General features: G+C 47.5%; 1 protein-coding gene and 1 long non-coding RNA gene across 7 annotated transcripts in view; one reads left to right on the top strand and one right to left on the bottom strand.

Moving 5' to 3' along the window:
• Positions 1–4085: 4085 nt before the first annotated feature.
• LOC123334011 lies at positions 4086–10508 on the top strand. Its single transcript, XR_006551723.1, has 2 exons — positions 4086–6313; positions 9384–10508. It is a non-coding gene; the product is annotated as an uncharacterized LOC123334011 (long non-coding RNA).
• Positions 10509–15976: 5468 nt separating this feature from the next.
• Positions 15977–26992, bottom strand: part of SYT6 (synaptotagmin 6) — a 66583-nt gene continuing 55567 nt past the window's right edge. For 3 of the 6 annotated variants that reach the window (XM_044944525.2, XM_044944524.2, XM_044944522.2), the window contains exons 5-7: positions 24673–24844; positions 23334–23484; positions 15977–17524 (exon numbers count right to left, since the gene is read on the bottom strand). In XM_044944525.2, coding sequence (XP_044800460.1) covers positions 17453–17524; positions 23334–23484; positions 24673–24844 — 395 coding nt within the window. In that variant the 3' untranslated portion in view covers positions 15977–17452. Of the gene's footprint in view, positions 17525–19496; positions 19566–23333; positions 23485–24672; positions 24845–26992 lie in introns of all 6 variants that reach the window. The other 3 variants (XR_006551722.2, XR_006551721.2, XM_044944523.2) reach the window with 3 other exon arrangements.

Genomic DNA, 26992 nt, shown 5'->3' with positions numbered 1-26992 from the left:
ATTTCTTAACCACACTTCTTCTCAGAGTGTCAAATGTGTTAATGTGCATCTCCCCAAGGGGCATATTACAGGAAGAATTTCCTAAACCTACTTGACCGCAGAACACTTCCGAATGCGGTTGTTTTCTAGTGGGGGAGGAGAGAAAGATATTGTGGAGGAATGTGTGTGCATGTGCTCAGTCGATTAGTCGTGTACAACTCTTTGCGACCCCACAGACTGCAGCAAGCCAGGCTCCTCTGTCCATGGGATTCTCCAGGCAAGGATCCTGGAGTGGATTGCCATTTCCTCCTCCAGGGGATCTTCCTAACCCAGGGATAGAACCCAAGTCTCCTGCACTGGCAGGCAGATTCTTTGCCACTGAGCCATGTGGAGGTGGGACACCTCAAATTCTCCTCCAAGGTAAGCAACCACCTCTCTCTATTTGCAAACTACTGGTCTTGACCAGCAATCTCCCAACTGCAGTGTGTATTTGTGTCTATACACTCATGCAGGCAGACAGAATTCCTGATTATCAGCTCAAAGGCAGGAACCAGATTGATTTTTATCACTTAGCTCTTAAGGTCTTCCATCCCCTAATATTTGCTTGGGTCCCCTTGAGGACTCGGTGTGGACTCGCTATTAAATAATGCAAAGCCTGCCTCACAGGGTGTGGGTGTGAGCGGTTCTGGCCGGTTGGAGTGGAGCAGGGTGGGGCAGAAGATCTTTTCTATCTAACGCCTGGAAGGACACCAGGCAAGGTAAGAGGACACCTTGACCCTTGCCGCTGGCCCTGACCCCTTGGAGGCCCTTTCTTCTGTCTGCCCTACCTACTGAGAATGAGTCGGGAGGAGCCTTGCAGGAAACTGCTCTCAAACTGACACCCTCTGTTTATTTTTGCACCCCTAATTACCCTTTCAACTTGCTCTGGTTTATTTTTAGAGGTTTCCCATCCACCTCATTAACAGTTGGTAAAAGCTCCTGTCTCATATTTCTACCGTTTATACCCTTAATTAAACACCGTGGCCTTTGTTATCTCTGAATACAGGCCTTGTTAGAATTTAAATGGGATGACTCCTAGCTATGGCCTTACTGATTTTAAGCATTCCCTCCCCTTCCTACAACCCTTTTGTGTGCCCCCTGGGGTTGTCTAGAGCCCTGTCTCCCCAGGGTTCTCTCTGTTCCCTTTGGTTATTCTTTTTCATAATCAAGGACTGAACTTGTAAAAGCAGAAGGCTTGAGATTCTGGCTGCTCTGTTTTGTGTTTTCCTTTTGTTAATTTTTTTGTGGGAGCATCCTTAGGCTCCTTCTTTCACCCTCATCTAAATTATGAGGAAAGAGGTTGGTTGGGATTTTTTCAAGCTTTGCCATCCAATGTGTAAACAAAACAGCCAATACTTAATTAAATGCACACCAGGACTCAGATCCCTGATCTTACACCTGCTGCTCCTCTCATCTCATCAGAAAAGTGCTGCCTAATTACCTTCTCCTGCTGGCCTAGTTTACATTCAAACCTTCTTAGTAGGACTGGCCAAAGTATTAAACCCATCTATCATCAGAGGCAGGGGCTCCCAGGTGGCGCTAGTGGTTAAGCATCCACCTGCAGGAGACTTAAGAGATGTGGGTTCAATCCCTGGGTGGGGAAGATCCCCTGGAGAAAGAAATGGCAATCCACTGCAGTAATCTTGCCTGGAGAATCCCATGGAAAGAGGGAGCCTGGCAGGCTACAGTCCATGGGGTCACAAAGAGTTGGACACAACTGAAGTGACTTAGCACACACACACATCATCAGAGGAATCAATCCCAGGGATCACTTTGCAGAGGAAAGAAGGCTGGTGTGGGGCAGAAGGAGCACTTTCAATCTGGTGGTGGCATGGGTCCAGGTTTCTAGGGAGGAAAGGAAGATGCTTCCTGGGAGGTGTTTGGGGGCCTGTCGAGGAGCTGCACTTGGGCAGGGCAAGCAGTCAGTAGTCTGTCTTTCGTGGCTTAGGCCCAGTTTGCCTTGTGGACCTCACAGCCTCCCAAGCAAGAGATAAACCCGTCATCTGTGTGGAAGGCTCAGGGGATACGCTGTGGTGGCCCCCTACTCGCTAGAAGCAGGAGAGAATTGTTAGGGTCAGACTTTTCCAGGTTTTATTTTTATTTTTCTGTTTTTTTGGCTGTGCCACGTGACATGCAGGATCTTAATTCCTTGACAAGGGTTCGAACCAGTGCCCCCTGCAGTGGAAGTGCAGCGTCTTAATCACTGGACCACCAGAAAAGTCCCTTTTCCAGGTTTTATTCTCAGTTACCCTTGGCCTTGGGCAAGTGACTTTACTTCTCTCGTTTCCTAATCTGTATAGAGAGGTAATACTAATAATACCTACCTCATCAGATTGATATCAGATTTAATCAGGTAATGCATGTAAAGTAACTGGCATGATGACTCATCCATCATAATCAATTAACAGGTAATAGCTGCCAGTGTTTGGCCATATGGTCCTAATTGGCCACTCTGGACCATAGGGGTAGTAGGAACATTTAGAGAACCTTCCAAAGATATATTCTCTTTAGCCTATTTCTCCCAGAGAAGACGCTGTGTTCTGTTGATGGTGTAGAATAATTCTGGGTCATGTTGATTTCAGTCTGAGGAGACGTCATCTACTCATTCACTCACATCACAACTTATCCAAGAGACATTTATCAAGCATCTACTATGCAAAGCACAGTGAAGACATCAGCTCTCAAGCAGCCTCTACTCTGATGGGAAGACCCTAACTATGACATACATCAGAATGATGTGATCTAGGAAGGAGATACACTGACCTTAGAGGAACAGGAACTGTTCATTTTGATCTGGGAGGTACAGAACTCAGGGAATATGGGGGAGAGACATTTGAACAGCAACATAAGGGACAAGAAAGGTTTCAAGACAAAGGAAGAATGGAAGAAGACTCCAGGATGAGGGAATAGCATTAACAAAGTCACGGAGAAGTGGCGATCCATAGTGTGCATAGAGAGAGGGGTACACGGTGCCAGACTTGAATGCCCAGGAAGGGAGTCTGAAGGATCAGGGTGGGGGTGTGCAGACAAAGAGAAGTGGCTGTGACAGAATGTGACATTTATTTTGGAGAGATGGCTAGCTGGGTCTGTGTGACCATAGCTCGGGTCCCACTATTTCACCACCAGGAAACCCCTTTCATTAATTTACCTCCGTATATCTCACAGTTTGATTTCGGCCACTTACCAAATTATATGTATTACTAGTTCATGAGGCTGTATTGAGATAAGTGTGCAGTTTCTAGTAGTTCCTTTAAACACTGAAGACCCATAGATAATCTGAAAGTGCCAGGTTGGGAACCAAGGGCATCAAGAGGGTTCAGAGGACAGAGATCTGCAGACCCCCTGGTAAAGGTCTGCAGTCTCCTGGGCCAGTGTCGGGTGGGCCTGAGCTAAGGCAGGGCTGCAGAAAGATGGCACAGGTGGGAGGCAGTCTGTGGGTACAGTGAACAGGGCATGTGAGTAACTGGGGCCGAGGGGAGGGAGGAATAGAAATGCAGAGATTCAGAGGCCTGGGCATGAGACTATCAGTGGTGTATTAATCAAGGGAGTGGGCCCAGGAGCCCTAGAGGCTGGGAGGGAGGAGAGTCAGTGGGGAGAGGGAAGCAGACCATAGGTTCCTAAGTCATCCACATGGAGTTCTCCAGCAGGAAGTTGGGAGCTTGGGCGGTATTGCAAGACTTTTTCTCTTGGGCAGAAAAACTGGGGCTCTATTGCCCTCTCATCCTTAGGCTCAATGCACAGTACTAGGGGGTGGGACTAGCGCCCTCCTGGACAGACCTCCACCTCATCTCTTACCATCTCTACTCCAATCAGTCCCTGATCACAGAGTCTACTCCCCCAAATTCTCCTGCATCGTCCCTTGGCACCTGGACCATGCTGTTGACTCTGTGAGTTCGTGCTAAGTTGCTTCAGTCATGTTCAACTCTTTGCAACCCCATGGACTGTAGCCCTCCAGACTCCTCTGTCCATGGGATTCTCCAGGCAAGAATACTAGAGTAGGTTGCCACGGCCTCCTCCAGGGGATCTTCCTGATCCAGGGATCGAACCTGCATCTCATGTCTCCTGCATTGGCAGGTGGATTCTTTACCACTAGCACCATCTGGGAAACCCATGTTGTTGACTATCAGAAGGCCAAGACTGGGTTAGGAAGCGAGGTGGATGGAGGAGCTCTGGACAGCACTCTGCCACCACGTCCTGTGTCCACGCCCAGCTTGCAGTTAGCCTAGTTTAGAGCAGATGTTCTGTCCTGTCCGGCCTCTGGGTTTGCTCTGTGGTGACAGAGCAAGGGTGTGAAATGGGAAGAAGATGGTTTGCCCTCGGTAGTTATGCCTGAGCCGCAATATTGTCGGTGGCAGGGTGGGGGATGTGACCTTCAGGGCACAGGGCAGAGTTTCCAGAGTGGGTGCCTTTGCTGCTAATTCCCCCTCCTGGTCAGGTGACAGCGTGCTGCCCATGGGACTCCCAGATAGATCCTGGGTTGGGGGGCATAATCCCACCCCAAGACTGTCCATGAACTCAGCCCTCTTTGCCTGCCTGTCGTGTGGAATCCAGGAATTCAGAGCACAGTCACCCTATGAACTGGGTCTGGGTCAGGGTTTCCTTGATTAGGAACAGCTGTCCTACTCCAGGTAAAGTCAATCTCTAATTCTGGGACCAAATGGTCCTCCATGCATGGGCCTGGACTTCACCGGCATCAGACCCAGCTGCCAGCTTGTTGAAAAACAGATTCCTAGGCTCCACCCCAGGTCTAGTGAGTCAGGTTCCCTGTGGTAGGGATTTACATTTTAAACAAAGTTTCCAGGTGGCTTGAGTGCACAGTAAAGTTTGAGGGTCATTGCTGGAGACCATCCTCATTACCATGACTCTTGATTTTCCATAGACCTTTCCTGAAGCACAGGCTTGTGTTCTGACATGGGTACTTGACTCTAGTCTTGGCTCATAGGTCCCCTCACTATGGCAGTAGGTGTCTCCTCTCTGAGGCCTGCCACGATGGGGCACCAGGACATGCAGAGGAGCAGGGGAAGCTGTAGTGACCACCCTGGTCACCGATGGAGGGAGAGTTGGGAGCCAGGGATTAAACCAATGGGCCAATGCTAAAGTTCACGGAAAGCCAAGGGAGAAGTTTGCTTTGGGAAATACTGGGTTTAGGCTGCAGCTTGATGTCAAAGGCCTTGTCTGAGGCATGGGGGCAGTTTGGGCCTGCTGGGTCTTGGCAGCTGAGACCACCACCAACATCTGCACAGAGACTATAGGTGGTGTGAAGGAGGTGGTGGGTGAAATCATCCAGGCAGAGGACAGAGAGCTGGAGAGAGGCCAAGCGCTGGGCCTGGGGGCCTTCTTAGTTCTAGGGGCGTAGGCATAAGAGTTGGGATGGATGCAAAACAGCATCCCATGAAGGAGACCAGAGTCAGGTAAGGAGAGAACCTCTAGAAGGGAGGGTTGATTATGCAGGAAACACTCCATCCGGGAGCCAGAGATGGAGTGGGAACATTTACTTTAATAAGCCATTGGCTTTGCGTCCTGGCGAGGAGATAGTGGAGGCGAGTGTTCGTGAGCTTTGGCTCTGCTCTGGATGGGGGTACGCCTGGGCGGTGGAGCACCTGTGCGTTTGGCTCTCCTTAGGGGCTGGCATGGACTCTCCCACTGCCCAGCTGCAAACCGGGCGGTAGCCCCTCCTCTGGCATGTCACCGTGTTCTCCTGCGCAGCTGGGCTTGGCCAAGCCTGAGCTGTTCCCCCATGATCATCCTGTGCTGGCTCCCCCTGCCCTGCCCCACAGGCAGCCTAGAACAGCCTGGCCCTCCTCTGCTCTTCCAGCCAGAAGCTGCACTCTGCTAAATGAGCTGGAGTTGCTGGAACTTTCCAGGACTGCCTAGGCCACTTAAACTTCCAGGTCGGTTGAAGACCAGCCAATTTTCCACTTGGATTTGAGTTGCCCCTCCTCCTCGCACCTAGGTGCCTGGGGAGGCTGAAGAGACTGGCCGCTCAGCTGTGGCTGAAAGCAAGGAGGCTCACTCCAGGGGGCAGGCGTGGAGTTGGGGAGGAAAACCGATCGGTGCTGCTTGGTTTCACGTTTTTTCTCCCCAAAGTGAAAATCCAGCTGGCTCATTCCCCTCCGTTTGCCTCTGAAGCTGTATCTGGTATTTATAGAGGACTGAACCAAGGGCCAATCAGCTCGGAATGGAAATTCCTGAGCCTGAAGTTCTCTGGAGCAACCGGGCTTTTGGCTTTCTCTCTTCCTGGAGTTCAGCTAAGGTTTTCTCTTGAAAACTTTGAAGTTCTGAGAAGTTTGAGGAGGTACGGATGGGGGATGAAAACACATCCCAGAAAACACACACTGACTGTCTTTCTCTGGATGTGGACACCTGGTGTATTTTTTTGGAGTTGATGGCCCGAAGGTGGGTGAAGGGCCAGGGGAGCAGAGAGTGGATCACTGGGGGCCCCCAGGGAAGCAGCTGTGGTGCCTGGCTCTCTTAGGGGTGATGGGCATTGTCTTCTGTTCCAGCCTCTTGAACCTCCCACTTCTGACATTACCTGCCCCTGCGGACCTACAACTGGGCATCAACTAGAATTGGTTGTTGTTAGCATGAGCCTTCTAGCAGCAAGAAAAAAAAACAAAAAAACTGTGAGAGATTTGACATTTAAAAAGACAGCTGGAATGAGTGAGATATTGACTGACACATTCATTAAATGTCACCACTTTTGTTTCTTTTCAACGTTCAGTGCTTAAGGTATTCTAAATTAATTACATAGCCACTTGATTTATTCCTTACCTCCCCCCTCCCTGCTCCCTCCAACCCTCTCCAGGCTGAAGAGCCACACAGAGGCTTAGGCCCTTTGTTCTCAAGTCACCCAGTTGTGAAAGAAACAGGCCTTCATTGCAATAAGCTATACTGCAATAAGCTCTTAGGGTGCAGATTTGAGGCAGAGCCTGACCACTACCATCAAAGCAACTATGCCCAGTTTTATAAATGAGGGAAATGAGGCTCAGAGAGGTTCTGTGATCCACTCAGGGTTGACTGGGGATGCTTGAGAAGCTTAATACAGGACAATGCAGATCTTTTGCTTCTAGGCTCTTGGGTTTTCCAGATGTATTGGAGTCATAGATGAATCCACTCTTACTTGGCAAATCTGGCAGGAAATAGGTAGCTGCTGGGATTAAGAGACTGGAGAATGTAGTTCTACCCCCACCCCTATTTCATTGCTGGGGAGAGAGCCCCTGGGAGCATCAGGGCAGCTCCAGGTTTGAGACCAGAGGTTACAGGAAGAACTCCTCTGCATAGTAGGTCACTCATATTTGGATCATCTGGGAAAGAAAGTTCCTGGTAACTGAAGGAAGGCAGTGTCTGAAGCTCGCCTGGCTTTTTGATTTCACGATCCATTTTAACTGCAGCATGTCACTGTCAGTAATTTCTCCATGGAGATGAAAGACCATGGTAGAAAGGGCCATCGTCCTTTCAAGCATGATTAGCAAGTCCTCTGTCATCTCAGGGACTCACATTTCTAAAAACACTTGGGATTTCTAGCCACAGGTTTTCATCCCTTATTGCTCCACAGCTTAAAGTGTCCCTACAAACCTCACTCAGGCACAGGCTGCAAGGTAAAGTCACAGAGAAAAGAACCGCTACACGTCTCAGATGCCTGAGGCTCCTGCCCACACTGGCGTGCTGTGTCTCTCTGGATAATCCCTGATGTGTCACCAAACCTCCCCGGTCTATGCAGAAAAAAAGAGGCACCTCAGGGGAAAGAGTCACATAGCTCCCCACTCCTCCTTCCCCGGTACTAATTTACCGCGAGCTAGTCACCCTCAGCTGAGATCCCTACAGGAGGAGGCTCACTGCTCTGGTTCTGAAAGGAAAGAGATGCAAGAAGACATCTCGCATGCCTGAGTCTGCAGGCTTCCTCTGAATTCTTCTGTCTGTCCTCCATGGCAGTTCATCATCAGTTTCCCTTTGCATCATTTAATGGCGCAGGCTTTGTTGGGAGCGGCACATCATAGAGTGATGAGCCCTTTGCAGCAGAGCTGCAGAAGTACAGCCTTCACTCTTCCTTGCATTGTCCAGCATGGAATATGTTTATGGGCTGACTGGCTGGAGCTGGGTGTGATGGGCAGACTCCCAGGTCTTTGGCTGTCTCTGGAGGAGTAACTGATATAGGGAATCAGATTAGCACGTGTGACTGAGGGTGCACGAGAGGCTGTTGTAGTGCTCTCTCCAGAAAGAATGAGGCTGAAGTCTCAAAGGGCACATTTTGGGGTGCATCATGAAGGGGATATGCATAAGTGGCTGGGCTAGGCAATCCTTCTCTGTCGTTGTTCAGTCACTAAGTTGTGTCCGATTCTTCACGACCCCATGGACTGCAGCATGCCAGGCTTCCCTGTCCCTCACCATCTCTGGTTTATCTCCAGCATTGCCTTGACCAAATTGTAATTTTCTATTTATCTGTGTCCTCCTCTGAATTGTGAGCTCCTTGAAGAGCTAAGTTAGAAGGCAGCTTGGCATCATGTTTAAGCATGTGAACTCTGGAATTTAGATATCTTGGTTCAGTTGTGTGACCTTGGGCTAGTTTCTTTTTTTTAAAATTAATTTATTTTTTTATTGAAGGATAATTGCTTTACAGAATTTTGTTGTTTTCTGTCAAACCTCAACATGAATCAGCCATAGGTATACACATATCCCCTCCCTTTTGAACCTCCCTCCCATCTCAAGTTTCTTAATCTCTTAGGGCTAGAGGAAAAATTAAGTGATATAATGGATATAAAGCCCTTAGAACAGTGTCTGGCGTATAGGAAATGCTTCATGCTTGTTAGTTATTATTAATTTGTGTGCCTTCAGCCCTAGTGTGTTACCTGATACATTCTATGTACTCAACATGTGTTCATTGAGTGGATACCTATGTTCACACAGAAAGAGATGAGTCTTCATTTATGAGAATGAGTCCAGCTGAAGTTCTTGTGTCTTCTGGGACTGAAAAGGGCAGGAAGGAGAAATTGGGCTATAGGGCTGAGCTGGGTTGGCAGGTTGAGAGTTGGGTCAGGACATTGAGAGTTATGGGAGATGACTTCTACAGAAACTTGTCAAGAATTGAGTTTAGTGTAAAAGGTCTAGTTAGCTGATTCGACCTCCATAACTTGGTCCAGCACCAAGTATTACAACAGTACCGCTTATCACAACTACTGCTTATCAGTTGAAACCCCAGATGTAAAGAGGAATTTGTGGACAGACTGCCAGCAAATGGTACTTGTGGGTGATTATAGTGTCCTTAAGAGTTGGATCCATATCAATACTACTCAAAGCACTCTACAGAATCGATCAATTTGTAACCCCCATCAAGGTCCCAATGATTTCTTTTTTTTTTTTTTTTTCAGAAATAGATTCATCATAAAATTCATATAGAATCACAAGGGACCCCAAAGAGCTAACAGAATATTGAAAAAGAACAAACTCGGAGAATTTATACTTCCTGACTTCAAAACTTAGTACTTTAAGCTATAGTAATCAAAACAATGTGGTACTGGCTAAAAGACAGAAATAGAGGCCGGTGAAGCAGAACAGAGAGCCCTGAAATAAACCATTACACATGCAGCAAATGGTCAAGGTTGCCAAGATCATTCAATAGGGAGAAGACAGTCTTGGCAAATGATGTAGGAAAAACAGGATATTCACATGGTAAAAGAATAAAGTTGGACCCTTACCTCACAGCCTACACAAAATTTAACTCAAAATGGATCAAAGACCTAAGAACTAAAACTATAAGACTCTTAGAAGAAAACACTGGAGGAAATCATAGTGGTATTAGATTTGGCAGTGATTTCTTGAATATGACACCAGAAGCACAGGTAACAGAAGAAAAAATAGACAAGTTGGACATCAAAATTAAAAACTTGTTCATCAAAAGGACATGAGCAACAGAGTAAAAAGCCCACAGAATGGGAGACAATATTTGCAAATCATAAATCTGATAAGGGATTAATATATTGAATACATAAAGAACTCTTAACAATAACAACAGCAAAAATTCAAAAGTAACCAAAGGACTTGAATTGACATTTTTCCAATGAGGAAATACAGCCAGCCAATAAGCACTTGAAAAGATGCTCAACATCACTAATCATTAGGAAAATGCAAATCAAAACCACAACAAGACATCGCTTCATATCTATTAGGATGCCTAACATCAAAAAAATCAAAAGATAACAAGTATTGTTGATGATATAGAGAAATTGGAATCTTTGTGCACTGCTTGTATAAAATGATGCAGCTGCTATGGAAAATATTATGACGGTTCCTTAAAATATTAAAAATAGAATTTATCAAGGTTCAGCAATTCCACTTCTGGGTATATGCCTCCTCAAAATTGAAATCATGAAGAGATACTTGTGTACCTGTACTCACAGCAGCATTATTCCAAGAGCAAATGGTGAAATGTCCACGATGGATGAAGGGAAAACAAAATGTGGTACATACACACAATGGACTATTAGCCTTAAAAAGGAAGGAAATTCTGACACGTAACATGGATGAACCTTCAAGACATTATGCTAAGTGGAATAATCCAGACACAAAAGAATAAACATCATACGATTCCACTCTTATGAGGTGCCTAGAGTAGTCAAATTTACAGACAGAAATCAGAATTATGATTGCCAGGGGCTGGAGAGAGGAGGAAATGGGGGCTGCTGGATAACAGGTAAAGAGTTTCAGTTTTGCAAGACGAAAAAGCTCTATGGATGGATACAAGTGATAGTTGCACAAAAATGTGAATTTATTTAAACCACTGAGATGGACACTTAAATATAGTTAAAATGGTAAATTTTATGATATGTATATTTTCAGTTCAGTTCAGTTCAGTTGCTCAGTCGTGTCCGACTCTTTGTGACCCCACGAATCGCAGCACGCCAGGCCTCCCTGTCCATCACCAACTCCCGGAGTTCACTCAGACTCACATCCATTGAGTCAGTGATGCCATCCAACCATCTCATCCTCTGTCGTCCCCTTCTCCTCTTGTCCCCAATCCTTCCCAGCATCAGAGTCTTTTCCAATGAGTCAACTCTTCGCATGAGGTGGCCAGAGTATTGGAGTTTCAACCTCAGGATCAGTCCTTCCAATGAATACCCAGGACTGACTTCACTATAATTTTTTAAAAAAGGCAAGAGCATAGCTGAGGTGGGGGAAAAGGATAGGGTGAAATAGATGGGTGTCAAGTTACAGTAAAGCATTTTGGATTAATTTGTTGTGAAGAATCATTTTATGAATCCCTTGATTGATGTTTTTGTTCATTAACATTTTCATCGATCAGCTTCGCTTAGGCACACCTCCATTATTATTCACATCGCTTCCATTCTCCTTGACCTCTAAATGTTAATGGGTCCTGAAGAACCTCTCTCTGAGACTCTCCTTTGCTGCTTGTATCGGCATGGCAGCGTCAGCCTTCTGTTTTCTCATCTCATTTTGGTGTGTGAGCTTTCTATAAATTAACATCTCATGCCTGACCTCTCTGCCAAGCTACATGTTGACTGCAGCTGTCTGCTAGACAGTCCTCCAGCATCTCAAACTCAGGTGGGCTCCAACTGGACTCATCAGTTTATCCCTTGTTCTGCTGAGTTTCTGGTTTCCATGGAAGGCGCCATCATTTTTCTGGTGCCTCAAGTGTAAGACCAACAACTTTGAGTCCCGTGTCCCTCTCCCTTCTTTCAGATCTGCTCAGCTATCAGCACCGTGGTGTTTTCTATCTGTGAGCATCACATCCTGCACAGGTGCCCCTTTTTCCCTGTGCACTGTCTATGCTAGCCCAGCCCTAAGTCCACTCGTGAATCTCTCCCTGTGGGCCTGCCACATCCGTGCTGGGGGTGCAGCTGTGACCTAGCCAGAGGAAAGCCAGTCCTGTTCCCTCTAGTAGAAGATCAGACACTTGGATAGGGCTTACTCCAAAGAGGAGCAGAGCAGGACACAGGATAAATTGTGAAGTCCCAAGTGGCTTGTTGGAGAAGGAAATGGCAACTCACTCCAATATTCTTGCCTGGGAAATCACATGGACAGAAGAGCCTGGTGGGCTATAGTCAGGGGTCGCAAAGAGTTGGACATGACTGAGCGACTAAACAGAGTGGCTTGTGGCTGAGTAATAACCTTAGGAGGTGAGGCTGGGTAAGTGGATGAGGTGTGACAGTTGGACCAAGTCTCAGATTCAGGCGAGTCTTGAAGTTCCAGGTGATCAGCCCTTTTGGGAGCAGAAGTCAAGCCTGAAATGGAGAGGGGAGGGGCAGCAGGTCCATTTCCCAAGGGAGGCGGCTGGCAAGAACTAGGCAAGGGCCAGGGCAGGGGAAAGAAGTACTCCTTGGGAGAGCAGTCCAGCATCCTGCCTGGGCAGACAATGCAAGCAAGGGGGGCATTGTGTTCAGGGGCTCCTTATCTCCCCTAGATGCAGGCTGTGTGGCAGCCCTGGGACTTCCACTGCTCTGGCTCTTTACCTGTGTAGACTCCTCAGTCTGGAATCTGCCTCCTCCTCACAACTTCCACATCTGCCAGTCCTACCCATCCTAGATCAAGGGCGCCTCATTCCTTAAGCTGCCACTCAATCTGCAGAGCTATGTTATTCTTTTTTGTACTTCCGTAGTCTTTTATTTCACCTCCCTCCCTGTACTGACCACTTTCTACCTTGGACTAAGTGTTACTTATGTTATCAACTTACTAGACTAGAAAGTTTATTGTGGGCAAGATTTAAGTCTGAGGCTAGCACAGTTTTGTGGCCCAACATACATCTGCAAGACTTGAGGTACAGTTCTTGGTTTCATGCAAAAATGAATAGACTACAGTTTCCCTTTATTAGTGTCTCTGAATCAATCCTTCAGTGGCTGTCACCCTTCATGGGTCTGCGAAGTTCACTGTGGTCTTCCCACATGCTGATGATCAAATATTTCTACTTCCTCTTCCTCTGGTTGCTTGAACCCCTTATGTTTTGGAGGCCACACGAATAGTTCTGGGCAATGAACTGTGAAGGAAAGTGATGTGTTCCTTTTAAGCCAGAGCACTGAACCCAGGATGAGACCCTTCCGCATGCTCTTTACCCTAAGACATGGCAACTGGCACTGTCTAAGGCGTTGGCCGCTTTGTTACCCTGGGTTCCCCTGAATCAATCCCATGAACAGGACCTCTGTGATGAACATTAAGCTTGAGTGAGAAATAAGCCTTTGTTGTTTGCAGTCGCTGAAATATGTAGGCTGTTGCTATTGTATAACCCAGCCCAGCCAGCCCAACCCATTTACCCTGATGGTTGATCTGCTCTAGATGTGACTAGCACATCATCAGATGCCGGTGGCTGGCGGGTGATCTGATGGGAAGGCAGAAGCAAGAGGAAGCTGCCTCTTTGGGCAGCAGAGTGCTTCTCTCAGCAGTTCAGCTCCCTTGGTGGCATCTCATTGTGGAGTGCCAGTAATTTAGATGCAGATGTGCAGGAAGGGAGAGAACTTTCCACTCTATGGGCTGCTTTCTAAATTAATTAAAAGCTGGGGGTGAGCAGAGAGGCTATTCCATTAAGTTTTTTTTTTTTTTTTTTTTTTTAAATTTTGAGTCTCCAACAGGATTTTCTCATCAAGTATTGCAAAGTAGATGAAAGCACCACACTTTCCCCATATGAGTGTGTGATCTGCTTCCCTGGAGAAGCTTCAGCATCTGGAGGGGCTGCTTGTTGAGCCAAAGAGCTGAGGAAACAGCAGAGCCCCATGTACCAAATGCTATGTGAGCTACAAGTCTGACAAAACTCCAGGTGGATTCCAGCCTTCCAGGGCATGCAGGTATTCCTCAGGCAGAATAAAAAACAAAAAAGTCCTTTGCTGTACCTTGATTGAAGGGAAGTGGGTTACCTATGTGAAACAGAGATTAAAAGTAAAAGCTTTGCAGTATCCTGTATGTGTGCTGACTGCTAAACCTCAGGAATGTACAATGACAAGAGAAATGGGCAAGAGAGAGATTTAATTGAATAAAAACTCCAGGCTGTGACAGGGGTGGGAAGACACAAAGCAGTAATTAACAATAATTTTTTAAATGACAATGCAATTAATTAACATCCTGAGGATAAGGGGAGAGGAGGGGAGAGGCATTCTTCAGCCTGGAAATACTGTTCAATAAAAGGAACTTAGCATTTAAAGGGCTTCCCTGATAGCTCAATTGGTAAACAATCCGCCTGCAGGAGACCCCAGTTCGATTCCTGGGTGGAGAAGGGATACGCTATCCACTCCAGTATTCTTGGGCTTCCTTTGTGGCTCAGCTGGTAAAGAATTCACCTGCAACTCGGGAGACCTGGATTTGATCCCTGGGTTGGGAAGATCTCCTGGAGAAGGGAAAGGCTACCCACTCCAGTATTCTGGCCTGGAGAATTCCACGGACTGTATAGTTCATGGGGTAAAGAGTCGGACACGACTGACTTTCACTTTCATTTTTGCATTAAAAAAAAAAAAACAAAACTGATATGCAAAAGGCCCTGGTTATCGTGACTTTGGGGCTTCCCAGGTAGCACTAGTGGTAAAGAACTGCCTGCCAATGCAGGAGACACAGGAGATGCGGGTTCAATCCCTGGGTTGGGAAGATTCCTGGAGGAGGGCATGACAACCTACGCCAGTATTCTTGTCTGATTCACACTGATCACACTCCCTTCTCCAAGAAGGAACTGCTCTAAGGCAGCATCCTCATCTGCCTCCAGGTTTAAAGGTGATGGACAGTTGCATGTGCATTTTGAGCTCACTTCTAGAAGGACCCCCTCACATAAATTTCTGGGCTCCTGACCCAGGAAGCCCACTGCCCCCTTCATAGTTGCAGGACTTGCAGCATCTGCCTAATGATTGAAATGGCCATCTTGATGGGATCATTCTAGAGTCAAGAATGACCCCATGGACAGAGGAGCCTGGTGGGCTACAGTCCATGGGGTTGCAAGAGTGGGACATGACTGAAGTGACTGAGCATGCATGCACGCACGCATCATGACTTCAGCAAAGCTCACATCACCAACCCAAGAAAGACATTTCTCCTAGCAGAGGAAGCTGACAAATGAATCAACCTTGTATTTCATGTCATTCTACAACTTGTAATCATTGTATTCTCATCTGTGAGGGAGAAAGATCAGGGTAGACAATGAAATTGGCATAAATTCACGCTTTGGGTTGAGTACTGGTCTCCCTTGAGGATGCTGGGGATGGGGTTCCAGAGCTGAGAGCCTCCCTGGGGTGGGCTTCCCAGCCTACAGACATTTACCAAGACTGCTGGAGCAGGAGTGGTAGCAGTTGGTCAGGGTGGTGTGGAGGCTGACCGTAAGCTGCTCGGGGAGCAGCTCCAAAGGCACTGGGAGGCTCACTCATATGAGACAGTTGCTTAGACATAAAAGGAACATCTAAGAGCAGTAACTCTTCCCTGATTCACACTGATCACACTCCCTTCTCCAAGAAAGAACCACTCTAAGGCAGCATTCTCATCTGCTTCCAGGTTTGAAGATGATGGATATTTGCATGTGCATTTCGAGTTCACTTCTAGAAGGACCCCTTCACATTAATTTCTGGGCTCCTGACTCAGGAAGCCCGCTGCCCCCTTCATTGTTTCAGGACTTGTAGCATCTGCCTAATGATTGAAATGGCCATCTTGATGGGATCATTCTAGAGTCAGGAATGAAGCTCATGGCCTGTTGGAAGTCTTTTCATGACCTTGAGTTTTTCCTTACTCTCAAGAGAATCCAGCCGCAAGATGACTTGACTGAGAAGGCCTATCAATCACAAGACATTTGGGGAGAAAACTTGTCTTTATATCAGTGCCACATTAGCCCTAGGCTAAAGCTCAGTACAGGGTGAATTCTGGGTTTATCTACATTTTTTAAAGCTGAAAACCTCTTTTGCCACAATATCTTGTTACCTCCTGCCCAATTTGGTCATCTTGAGGATTAAAAGACACTACTCAAAGTTATATCAACACAGAAATCTGATAATTTGACTTAAAACAAGGGTAGCTTTATTGAGTTGCTGCTCCTAAAGCATGTGTCACATATAAAGAGTAAGACACAAGATGTGTGAACAGTTTTTACATTCTTGACCTTCCATTGTTGAAAGAAGCACTTCTTCAGCAGACCTGCCTCTTGCAAGTTACACACACAGCTCTAGAAACTGGCATTTCTCAGCTATACACAGAAGTGAAGACCCACCCGCGCATTTACCAGACTGAAGGAGCAAATCAACCTAGTTCTAGGGGGTTGGTGGGAAGGCCATTAACTTAACAGAAATGTACGATTACAATACAGAATAGTTCAAACATACTTTTTTCCTAAACTGAATTTGACCTAGAGATTTAAAGAAAAAAAAAAAATCCTTCACTACCACTGAAACAAACAAACACTGAAATACTTAATAATTTATAGAACTAAAGTTTAAGATGAACATTGTCCCAGAGTCAAGGTGGCTGAAATAGACTTAAGCTGACTTGGTTTCAATCAAGAAGGTACTCTTCATAGAAAGATACACTCCACCTATTACTTGGATTTCAAAACTCCCCATTCAGAAAAGAACATTTTATGTAGGTTTTTCTTTGATCTGTTTAGGCATTTTAAACAGCTGCTTAATACGTCATGGAATTAGAAAGCCATGTATAACGCAGAAATCATTCCAGAACATATGAGCTTCCTTTTTTTTTTAACAACGAAGGTTATTTTTGAGAACAAAGATTCTGTTTTCAAACAAATGTGGTCATTAACTGTGGTGCGCCAGAAAACATATGGCATGTTTTGTTTCCACAGAACCGTTCCTAACGAAAGCAACTCAGCTCCCATGAGGGATCGAGTCATGTTCAATTCAGGAGGAAAGTTCACAAGGACGGGGAGCCAGGAGCCCTGCACGACCAACCAGTTGAAGGCTCACAGTGCTCGTGATTTCAACCTGGGACCAGGAGTCTGCACCTTGGTTTATGTCACATCAGCAAAGAGCTTCTAAGAGTCATAAGTCACTTTTGTAAAGGCTCTTGGCCAGGTCTGCAGCTTCCTGTGGGCCACTGATCAAAGCAGCCATTGCTCATCCTTCTCCTCCGGGGTTATGGAGCTCGGTGGAGACACAAAATTTCAGAAATTCAGACCACCTTCCCACCAAAGATGACTATTTTACATTGTATTTAACAGAACCAACATCTGGGCTCTCCCCTCTTTGTTTTTCTCTTCTTTTCTTCTTGACAGCAGATCCATAAAAAGTGAAAAAACCATGAAAACATCACCTTGGGAGACAGAAAAGACTAAGACAGCTCGGACCACACGACAAGTGTCTCGGCCTTGACTGACACAGGGGCAGCTAAGACCCTGGAGTGAGAGGCGTGCTGCCCCCGCTGCCGCTGCGGCTCAACACTGTGTTTAGACCGTTGAACAAGTGCAAAAAGAACGCTGCTGAGTCTCGTTTGTGTAGCCTGGCCGCCGCGGTGCAGCTCATGGTGTCGGAGGTGGTTTCGGAGACGGGCACGAACTCTCGCTGTCGAAGCTGGCGGCTCGGCCTTGCCACTGTGAAGAGGGGGAAAAAGCACTTAGCCAATGCCAAGGGAATGTGTATCTCAACTTGTCAAACTCATCTGGCCCATGCACTGAATCCACTTTTCTCCAGCTTTTTGTAAGCTTTTGTGAATTTTGCTGTTAGCCATGCAAAAACAAGGAAAACAGCTTTAGGGCAGGGAGATGAATTGGGAGATTGGGATTGACATATACACACTATTGATATTATGTATAAAATAGACAAATAACGAGAACCTATTGTAGAGCTCAGAGAACTCTACTCAGTGTTCTGTGGTGACCTAAATGGGAAGGAAATCCAAAAAAGAGGAGATTGTGTATACGTATAGCTGATTCACTTTTCTGCACAGCAGAAACTAATACAACAATGTAAAGCTACTATACCTCAATAAAAATTAAAAAAAGAAAGAAAGAAAACAGCCTGGAAGACCTGATTTTTAAAAAAGACTTGCTGTAGAGATAATGAAAGCTTTCTTTAGCGTGTGGAGTGTGTGTGTGTGTGTGTTAATGAGGTGCTATGACTGGACCATTTCTGAATGCTTCAGCCATTTTTCACACTGAAAATCAGATTTTGTTAGCAGCAGAAGAGGCCGTCTGCAGAGTGTGCCCTTACTGCCAAGAAGCCGCAATCATGAATTATTAGCAATTTGTCTGGGAGCTGTTAGTACAGCTAAAACTCTGATCTTGCTTCAGCGCCGGCCTCTCCTCTTCAGGCTCTGTGCTTCCTGGGGGGCTTTACACTCGACTTGTGAAGAGGTAGGAGGCAGGAGGGGATGGCGGCTGCCGCCCGTTTCGGGTACCCCCACCTTTTCCCCTCTTACTGTCCTGTCTCACACAGGCTGCCACCCCTCAGCCCAATTCTCACCCCTGTGAAGACAGTGATATAATGAGGCGTAATGGAGGGAAGAGAGGACTGAGAGTGGATGACCCACACTTGGTCACTGAACCCTTCTTTACACTTCAAAGCCAGGCAGAGCTGGAGCAATGCTTTCTGGGCAAGGATCTGACCCTGTGAATATTCTAGACCTGCTGCATAACTTCAAAGTGAGTCAATGTCCACTGCATACTCCATCCTGTCTGGGAGCAGAGGAAACACAGGACAAGACTCCAGGGAGAGAAGTTAGGCAGGCGGGTGAGATGGCGTTTCTGTCTTTCCAGCTGTACCATGTGGCATGCAAGATCTTAGTTCCCTGACTGGGGATCGAACCCGTAGCCCCTGCAGTGGGAGATCAGAGTCTTGAGCACTGGACCACCAGGGAAGTCCTGAGATGGCCTTTCTGAACCTGAAGCTCAGCCCCTTCTGCTTTTCTCGGGCTTTCTGGGTCTCCATGTGGAGTAACAGGGCTGAGGAGAAGTGGACTATGCCTTTGTGCAGTGTGTAGGGGTGGAATGGAGAAGGACAAGGTCCCGCCTCCAACCCCCAGCTCACAACACAGCCTTTCTAGACAGAGTTGAGCCATTTAAGAATCAGACCATCCCAGCCAGCATCTCCCGTGGGAGCCCACAACACAGAGTTGAGACCCAGGCCTACTGATCACCTTCATGTTTCCAGATTGAAGGAAATCCTCTCTTTCAGTCCCCAGGCTCAGTTCTTCATGGTCCCTTTGTAACCCTGGACAGGCCAACCTGCAGATCTTTACAACTAACCAAAAAAGGCTGGTCTGGAGGTACTGACGACCATCATTAGTGACCTGAGCCTGAGCTATCTTAGCATGCGGGACCCAGAGACCGGCTGGGAGATCGCCCTGGCTCTTTTGTTCTTGCAGATAAGAAAACAAAGATGCAGAGGAAGCCAACAGAGCCAGTCAGGAGCAGAACTAGGATCTGAAATCAGGTCTACTAACTCCACACTCAGTGTTCCCTCCACTCCATCCTGCAGCCGCCTTCCCACCTGGACACACCAGGAGAAGGAGACACACGATGGAATAAGAAACCTAACCTCTTTGGGTCCACACCAGGTACTTACTCCTAACTCCAGGTGGCAGTCTCTCTGCTTGCAGCATCCACGTGAATGAAATCACAACCGAGGGTTTCCCTGGTGAAATATTTTAGATAAATAAATGCCTGGTTGTTGAGCCCACTGTGACTTCTGACTCAAGAGTTCTTAACCAGAAGGTGCCAAAAGACGGTTACCAATGCTTTCATTGAATAGACCTTCATTTTAGAAATTCTCCTTTTTTTTGTTACAACCTTTAACGTTACTTTTAACGTCAGTGAAAGGTACACGGCCAATTACTGGCTTCTCCCCGAGTAAGCATGCCACTTAAACAACCTGATGGATAGGCCAGTCCACAGGAGAAAAAACGAAATGGCCACATGGAGTATTTCTTTCTCCCTTTACATAATAGCTCAAAGAGAAGTCACACAGAGCATAATTGTTTATCCAGAACAAATGAAGGAGGCACGCTGGCTCCCCTGCCAGCCTCTGATTTTTCCTGTGAAGATAAACAGGGAGGAGATGGGGTTCACGGACAATGGAAAGGTGAATGATTCCTGGCAGGCTGATTGTGGCGGCTTTGAAATAGCAGAGAACTGGTCCCCAGCACACCAAGGAAGGTGATTAGTCCAGGGTGGCTGCGGTCCAGTGAGATATTTTATTGTCCTGAAATGGGTCAGGTTCCCACAGATAGGTCCCATCCCTGGCAGGCGGTTTGGGTTTGTCCCTTCACAGTAAAACGCCTTGGAGAAGGCGGCTGGCCAACCTGGGCTCTGTGTGCGGGGGCAGCGATGGCACGCAGCGCTGGGCAGCAGGGCTGAGAGGCGAGTGGCCACAGCCGCTGCAGGGCAAAGGTGGTTCGCTGGGGCTTAATCAATTTTTATTCATGAAAAAGAATCCCAGCAGGGAAAAATACCTTTTCAGTTAATTTGTTCCCTCAACCTGATTTTAAAAACCCCAAACAAGTAAGTATGGTGCCCTCTGTTCTCGTTAATAAAAAAGCAATGATCACAGAGCTTGACACCCCTCTAAGAATGGGGTAATATAAATACAGTGCTTTCTAGATATGATGCCATTCATCTCCCTGGGGGTGGGAGAAGAAGGTTTTGGGTTTTTTTTCAGTGTATTACACAAACGGGAAAAACAAGTTCCAGCAGCCAGGTTCTTGCTCAATGTCCAGAACAGGACCAAAAAGGAGACAGGATGTAAACTCTAAGGATGATTGAGATGATAAATATTCAAGTACAACGCATCACATGAACACAAAAAAGGCTTACTTTATATTATCCTGGTGGGTTTTTAATGCATCTTTATAAAGGGACTTCAACTGTGGGGGCTAAAAGCATAGGCACGCATTTTTATAAATGTGTACTGAAGAAATCCTAAGTTGCCAAGATGAACGCCATTCTCAGCTTCTTCATACAGAGACATGATCAGCTGAGCAGAAAATGGAAGGCTGGGGAGTTGGGGATGGGCAGTCTCGGGAACCTGGTGTGTGAGGTCAATAAAAAAGTAAACCCAAAGGATATGAATCAATTTATTCTCTTTTCGTTTTCCATATACTGTTGCTTTCCCTTTGCTGTCTCATCAAATATTCATTTTCAAGGGCTTGGTTCTACTTTATCTTTCTTTTGTAGTCTGGACCAGGGAGTCAGAGTTCTCAAAGAAACAGGGCTTCAAATCAATTATTTGGCTTAATTAGGTTGTATTCATTATGGAAAACGATTCTGGGGCTGAGTCCCAGCTCCACTGTACTCCCCTGCACCCCACTTCCAACTCCAGCCACCACTGACTGGTTATTCCAGTTCATGTGGACAGACTAACCCAGTAACAGCAATGGGTTGTTGCATCTTCAAGGTTAGAAAGGTGATACAAGATGTGGGTTCACTCTTTGCCCAGTCATTTTAGGTCAGAGTTTCTTAGACAAGCTGAGATGGGAAAAGCTCACCCCTTCATTTTACCAACCAGGAAACTGAAGACCAGGTGGGGCAGTGAGGTGCCTGAGACCTCTCAGCTCCCATTCCTTACCCCTGCCTCTATGCCTTCCTGAGCATGTTAGTGTACCTACTCTATCATTAAATATATCCAAAGGATTTTAAAGGGGGAGGACAGTTGCCACACCCCCTCCCTAGATTGACTAAACACCAAGGTCAGTGAGGTGCTGGCTTCCCACTGGAGGCTCATGTGTAGGGGGAGGCTGATTGTGGGTACCTTACCCACACTTTGCAGAGAGGGCCTTCTGGGAAAGCAGGAGGGCCCAAGAGCTGGCCTCCCTCAATAAAGCTCCAGAGCTGTGGTAAAATCCAGGCAACCAGGAGACGGAAATGTGAGCTTTCATGCTGCTGGAGCACCGAAGAATTGATGCTTTTGAATTGTGCTGGAGAAGACTCTTGAGAGTCCCTTGGACAGCAATGAGATCACATCAGTCAATCCTAAAGGAAATCAACCCTGAATATTCATTGGAAGGACTGATGCTGAAGCTCTAATACTTTGGCCACCTGATGCAAAGAGCTGACTCATTGGAAAAGACCCTGATGCTGGGAAAGATTGAGGGCAGGAGCAGAAGCGGTGACAGAGGATGAGATAGTTGGATGGCATCACCGACTCAATGGACATGAACTTAGGCCAACTCCAAGAGATGCTGAGGGACAGGTAGGCCTACAGCCCATGGAGTCAAAAAGAGTTGACACGACTTGACGACTGAACAACAAGTGCTGCTGGAAACAGGCTTGACCACCCTGAGCAGGAAAGGGAGCTGAGCTTCTCTGGGTTTTATGCCCATACCTTTTCTGTGTCACAGAACATGGGGAAGGAGATATTTTGTTTTTAAGGAGATTCTGCTTTTAAGCTGAGGGGCCATGTGGTTTACTTTTTTATTAGTAGATTTTCCAATTTTTATACAACTCTTGAGACTTCCTCGCTTGAAACCTATTGCTAATAAAATGAGTGAATGATCATCTCGCTTTCTAGGTTATGGACTCGAGTCTGAAAGACTCAAAATGAGGTTTAAAACTTTTCTCAAAGTTTTAAACTCCTGCCCATAGGCTTTGGCCACCCCAACCCATGTTCCAACCCATTTAAGAAAAAAAAAAAAAGGCCAAGGGACCATCGAGGTGATAAATGGCAGGATCTTAAACTGGTGGAGTTTGGTGGAGGTGGGGCAGATTGTAGGCGTCACTGGAAGGAACATTTTCTTTGCAGTCGAGAAAGAAATAACTAGCTCAGGATTATGCAGCAAGTGAAGGGCCAGGCCTGGAGCCCATTTTGGGACTTCCAGGCAGTGCTGTGTCCATTACATCTCTGTTAGGACCTGGCTGGCAAGTGGGTCCTTGAAGCCACACTCTCTTCTCCAGCAGTGGGGAGAACCCACATTCATGAGAGCGGCATCCTCTCTCTGGCCAGTTCCATCCACACAGTGAAAACCGCTGCAGGACGGCCTGGCTAGAGCCTCAGGGAACTTACTGCTTGGACAGGGGTGGGATTTTCTGCCAGGTTCTGAGCTCACCCTCTTGGGGCTCTCTCTGAAAGGGCTGACTTGGCTCAGGGGCTCTGTGAAAGCATTCCTGGCCTGGCATGGTGAGCAGCTGGCCAGGCTTCCTTCAAGTTTTTATTTTCCATTTAGGACTCAGGGTCGCTTTCGGTATACTCCACATCAAAGCCTTCTTGTCAAGCAGGTTCCCACCGTCTTCCTCCATTTCCTTCCTGCCTGTTACACTCTGGGTGAAAAGCGTGTGCCTCCCCGCACCCAGCCACCTCCACCCCCACCAAGGACCCACAAAGGCGAGGTCTCGCAGCAGCCGACTGCCATTCTCTAGCCCGCGCTGCCATGCAGCAAACATGCCGAGGGCCAAGCGCGACCTCACCCACCTCTTTGAAGGATTTCTTTACCTCCACCAAGGAGTGCCAGTGTGCGATGGGCTTCCGTGGGTACGCCAGCATCTCATTCCAGTGGTCCCTTCCCAGGCCTTCAGCGTTGATCCCCACACGACAGACTCCAATGATCTCGTTGTGACCCACTCTAAGGGAGAAACAGAGGGCCTGGCATCGGTGACCAGACATGCTCTGAGAAAGGGAGCTCCCGCAGTCTGGGCCTCAACACTGCTGGTCTAATTCAGAGTACTGAGCTCTTTAAACAGATGCTTGGCAGGGCCTCAGGGTGCCAGCTGCAGTGAGACATTCCCCGGCCTCCTTGGATGGACTTTGGACACAGACAGATGAGCAAAAAGTTCTAACCTTGTTTGGAATCTCAGGAATGGTGGGCAGATGGCTTGACTTTGGGGAGTGGGAGTTTAAGTCTCTTCCTTTATTTGACTCAGCGAGTGCTTGAGACATCAGCGCTATTTGGAAATAAATCAACCTGCTCTGAGTACCATGTCTCCACACCCAGCGGCTATGATTTGATTTATTCACTCAGCAAGAGCATCAATCATCACTCACATTTGTTCACCAAGCACCTACTATGCCTTGAGAGCTTGTGCTAAAGATCCTGGATTGAGGCTTCACTGCATGTTTTTTTTGTTTTTTTTTTTTTTCCCTCCTTCAAGCAAAGTGACAACTGGAGAGAAGGAGGCACAGTGGCTGGAATAGTTGGAGAATCTGTTTGAGCCAGCCTTGACAGGAGAGCAGGATTTGAAAAGTGGAAGAGAAAAAACTCATACAAGGTGAGTGAAATCAAGTTGGATGGATACCCTGGGTCCAGATCTGGACGGTCTTGAGAGCTCAGGGGAAGAACTTGGACAACAGGAGCCATTGATGGTTCTTGAGAAGGGCAGGCCCCAGAACAAAGTGATCTTTTAGGAAGGTGTGGCTGGGTTGAGGCAGGGAGTGATGACGGCAGGGGTCAGTTTGGAGGCTGCATAGACATCCCCAAGCGGGAGTGGAAGTAGCAGTGGGAGTGGAGAGGAGAGGGAGGGGTTCTCAAGAACAGATGCCAGAAGGAGGAACGGGAAGAGTCAGGAGTGAATTCAGGGAAATTGATGGGTGGGGAAGCCCCTCATGGCAATGAGCCCACTGGGAAGTGAAGCTTGAGCTTCTTTGGAAACCCATGCTCTTCCTCAAACTCTTGTACCTCCCTGGCTGGAGCCAGATTTGAGGCCGTTGAGTGCCTGAGCCACATGAAGCACAAGGTCCAAGGTCAAGGAGCCCTGTGCTGTACTGGGGTGGGAGTGAGGGGCAGGGAATCACGGCCCCCTAGGACCTTACCTACCGATCATAATCCATAACAGAGATGAGCAGGCTGACTTGGTCCATGTTCTCGGGGGGAATGTCAAAGATGATGGCCTCATTGTAGACAGGGTTGAGGGTGTTCTTCTTTATGGTGGTTTTCTTTTTCTTCAGTCTCCGCCCGTCACAGAGTAGCGACACTTTGACATATGGATCTGTGCCCATGGGGGCAGCGGGAAGGGAAGGGAGCATGTTAAGCAGATGTCCTCGAGCACCATGTGTGGCAGAGGGCTGGGAGCCCCAGACCTACTGTTGTTCTCAGATGGTATCAGTGAGATGTTAAAATAATTAAACCACCTCGTATTTATGTCGCACACCTGTCTCTGTGGACACTCTGTGCTTCATAAACACAGAGTCTTTAGTGACCTCAGGCTTTCTAGGAGAGTGTTTAATGGACTTTTGCTAATGGGGAAGCTGGCCCAAAATCAGACAGGAAACCTGCCCATGGATACGCAGTTCATGACCCTAAATCTCAGCTCCATGGTGGCTGGCTGGCTCCAAAGGGTGCTGAAGCTGAACAAAGGCACTCTCCTCCTTTTACCTACTTGCAGGCTTTTCTCTAAGGGGTTCTTGTCAGAATTAGTAACCAGAGGATAAAGTGGGTAAAAATAGAATTGATGACACCCAAGGAATAGCCACAAGACAGAATAAATGAACAGCGACAGTCACGATGCTTGTGGGGTCCTCCCAACCTGACAACAGGCTTAAGCGTCTCATTGCTCCTTCAAGCTCATTTCTACCCGGCATCAGGGAGGGGAGGAGTGACCCTGCTCTTGGCCCCCCTGGAAACTGTTTCCTGCCCACTCTTGGCAGTGGAGGAGGGGGGCCATGGCCGGGGGACTGAGTGCCTCCGCCTTCTGGGACTCGGGGTGGCCAGCTGCCATTTCCTTTCTCAGTGTGATCTTGAAATCTCTCCAGCCCTCAAAGAGATGTCTTTTTACTGACCTCCCATGCACCTCCCATCCTTGTCTCTTCTTTAGTTTTCTGAATGGGTATTTCACGGTCAGCTTCCTACCCTGAAATTTTCTACTCATCCAAGTGAAGCAACACCTATTGTATCTCACCGTGCAGGTGTCTCGGTCACCATCATAATCGTTATTTATGCTGCACAGCTCAAGACACAGGAGGGCAACTCACAGGTAATAACAGCTTTTGAGACACTGATGTGCTGAGACAACTTCTTGCCCAGAAGCCAGGGCTCATGCGGCTCTGTCAGGAGGCGCAGGCCCAGCAGCCTGCTCCCTGGCTCCTCATTCACAGGCATGTAACTCTAACTCCTGGGCACCCAAGTACCCACGAGGACCTTACGCTCCCTGGGGAATCGTTCAGGTGGTGGAAGAGGTGCACAGCTTTGGGGAAGCTACAGAGAACCTCGACACCTGATCAGAAACTCAAGCCTTAAAGGCAGTTCCATAGTCGCCCAGGTGCGCCGCTGACTAACCAACATGACAACAGCATCTGTGCCTTAGCCGTGGGGGTGCCTGGGTTCATGGGGGACCTGGGGAGACCACCAGGTGTTTAACCACCCTGCTGTGTCTGACAACCCATTGGCAAGGTTTCTTTCAGGAGGATGTTCAGTAAAAAGGAAGGAGGAGTTCCTAGAACTGCCATGAGACAGCTTTCTCATGTCCTCAGGCTCTGTTCTCTATGGATATGCCCTGGACAGTGTTCAGGTACAAACAGACAAGTGGGAAAGTTACTTCCAAGACCTGTTGTTGACATGGCAACCTCTATGCTCAAGTGTGAACGTTGCCTTGGAGAGTGTCTTCAGGCTTGAGGCTGCCAAGGACTGCTCATCCCCTCCCATGCCTATGTCCATACACTCCCACAGCAGAGCAAATGCCCATGCGGCCAGACTTAGAAATGTTTGACAAAGCCACCTGCCCCTGGTGCCGCCAAGTCACTTCAGTTGTGTCCTACTCTTGCGACCCCTATGGACTGTAGCCCGCCAGGCTCCTCTGTCCATGGGATTCTCCAGGCAAGTATACTGGAGCGGGTTGCCATTTCCTTCTCCAGGGGATCTTCCCGACCCAGAGATTGAATCCTGTCCCCTGGGCCACTAGGCAAATGCCTGATGACTAACTGGGAGATTCTCAGCTTCCTTCCCCACCTCTATTCACTCCTGTGAGGCACATCTAATTTATAAAATTCCGTGGGTATTTCCCTTGAAGGAACACATAATCTCACTATAGTCCAAGAGGCTAAACAGAGACAGCGCTGTTCCCTGGGTGGTTTGCGCTGGGGCAGAAGCTTGAGCCTCTAGTGGAATGCTGGCTCCAAATGACCTTGAGGTCCTGTCCTCT

The sequence above is a fragment of the Bubalus bubalis genome, chromosome 6 (assembly GCF_019923935.1).
Source record: "Bubalus bubalis isolate 160015118507 breed Murrah chromosome 6, NDDB_SH_1, whole genome shotgun sequence".
Classification (NCBI taxonomy): domain Eukaryota; kingdom Metazoa; phylum Chordata; class Mammalia; order Artiodactyla; family Bovidae; genus Bubalus; species Bubalus bubalis.
The sequence above is the reverse complement of the archived record's forward strand: the minus strand, read 5'-3'. Positions and strand labels throughout refer to the sequence as shown.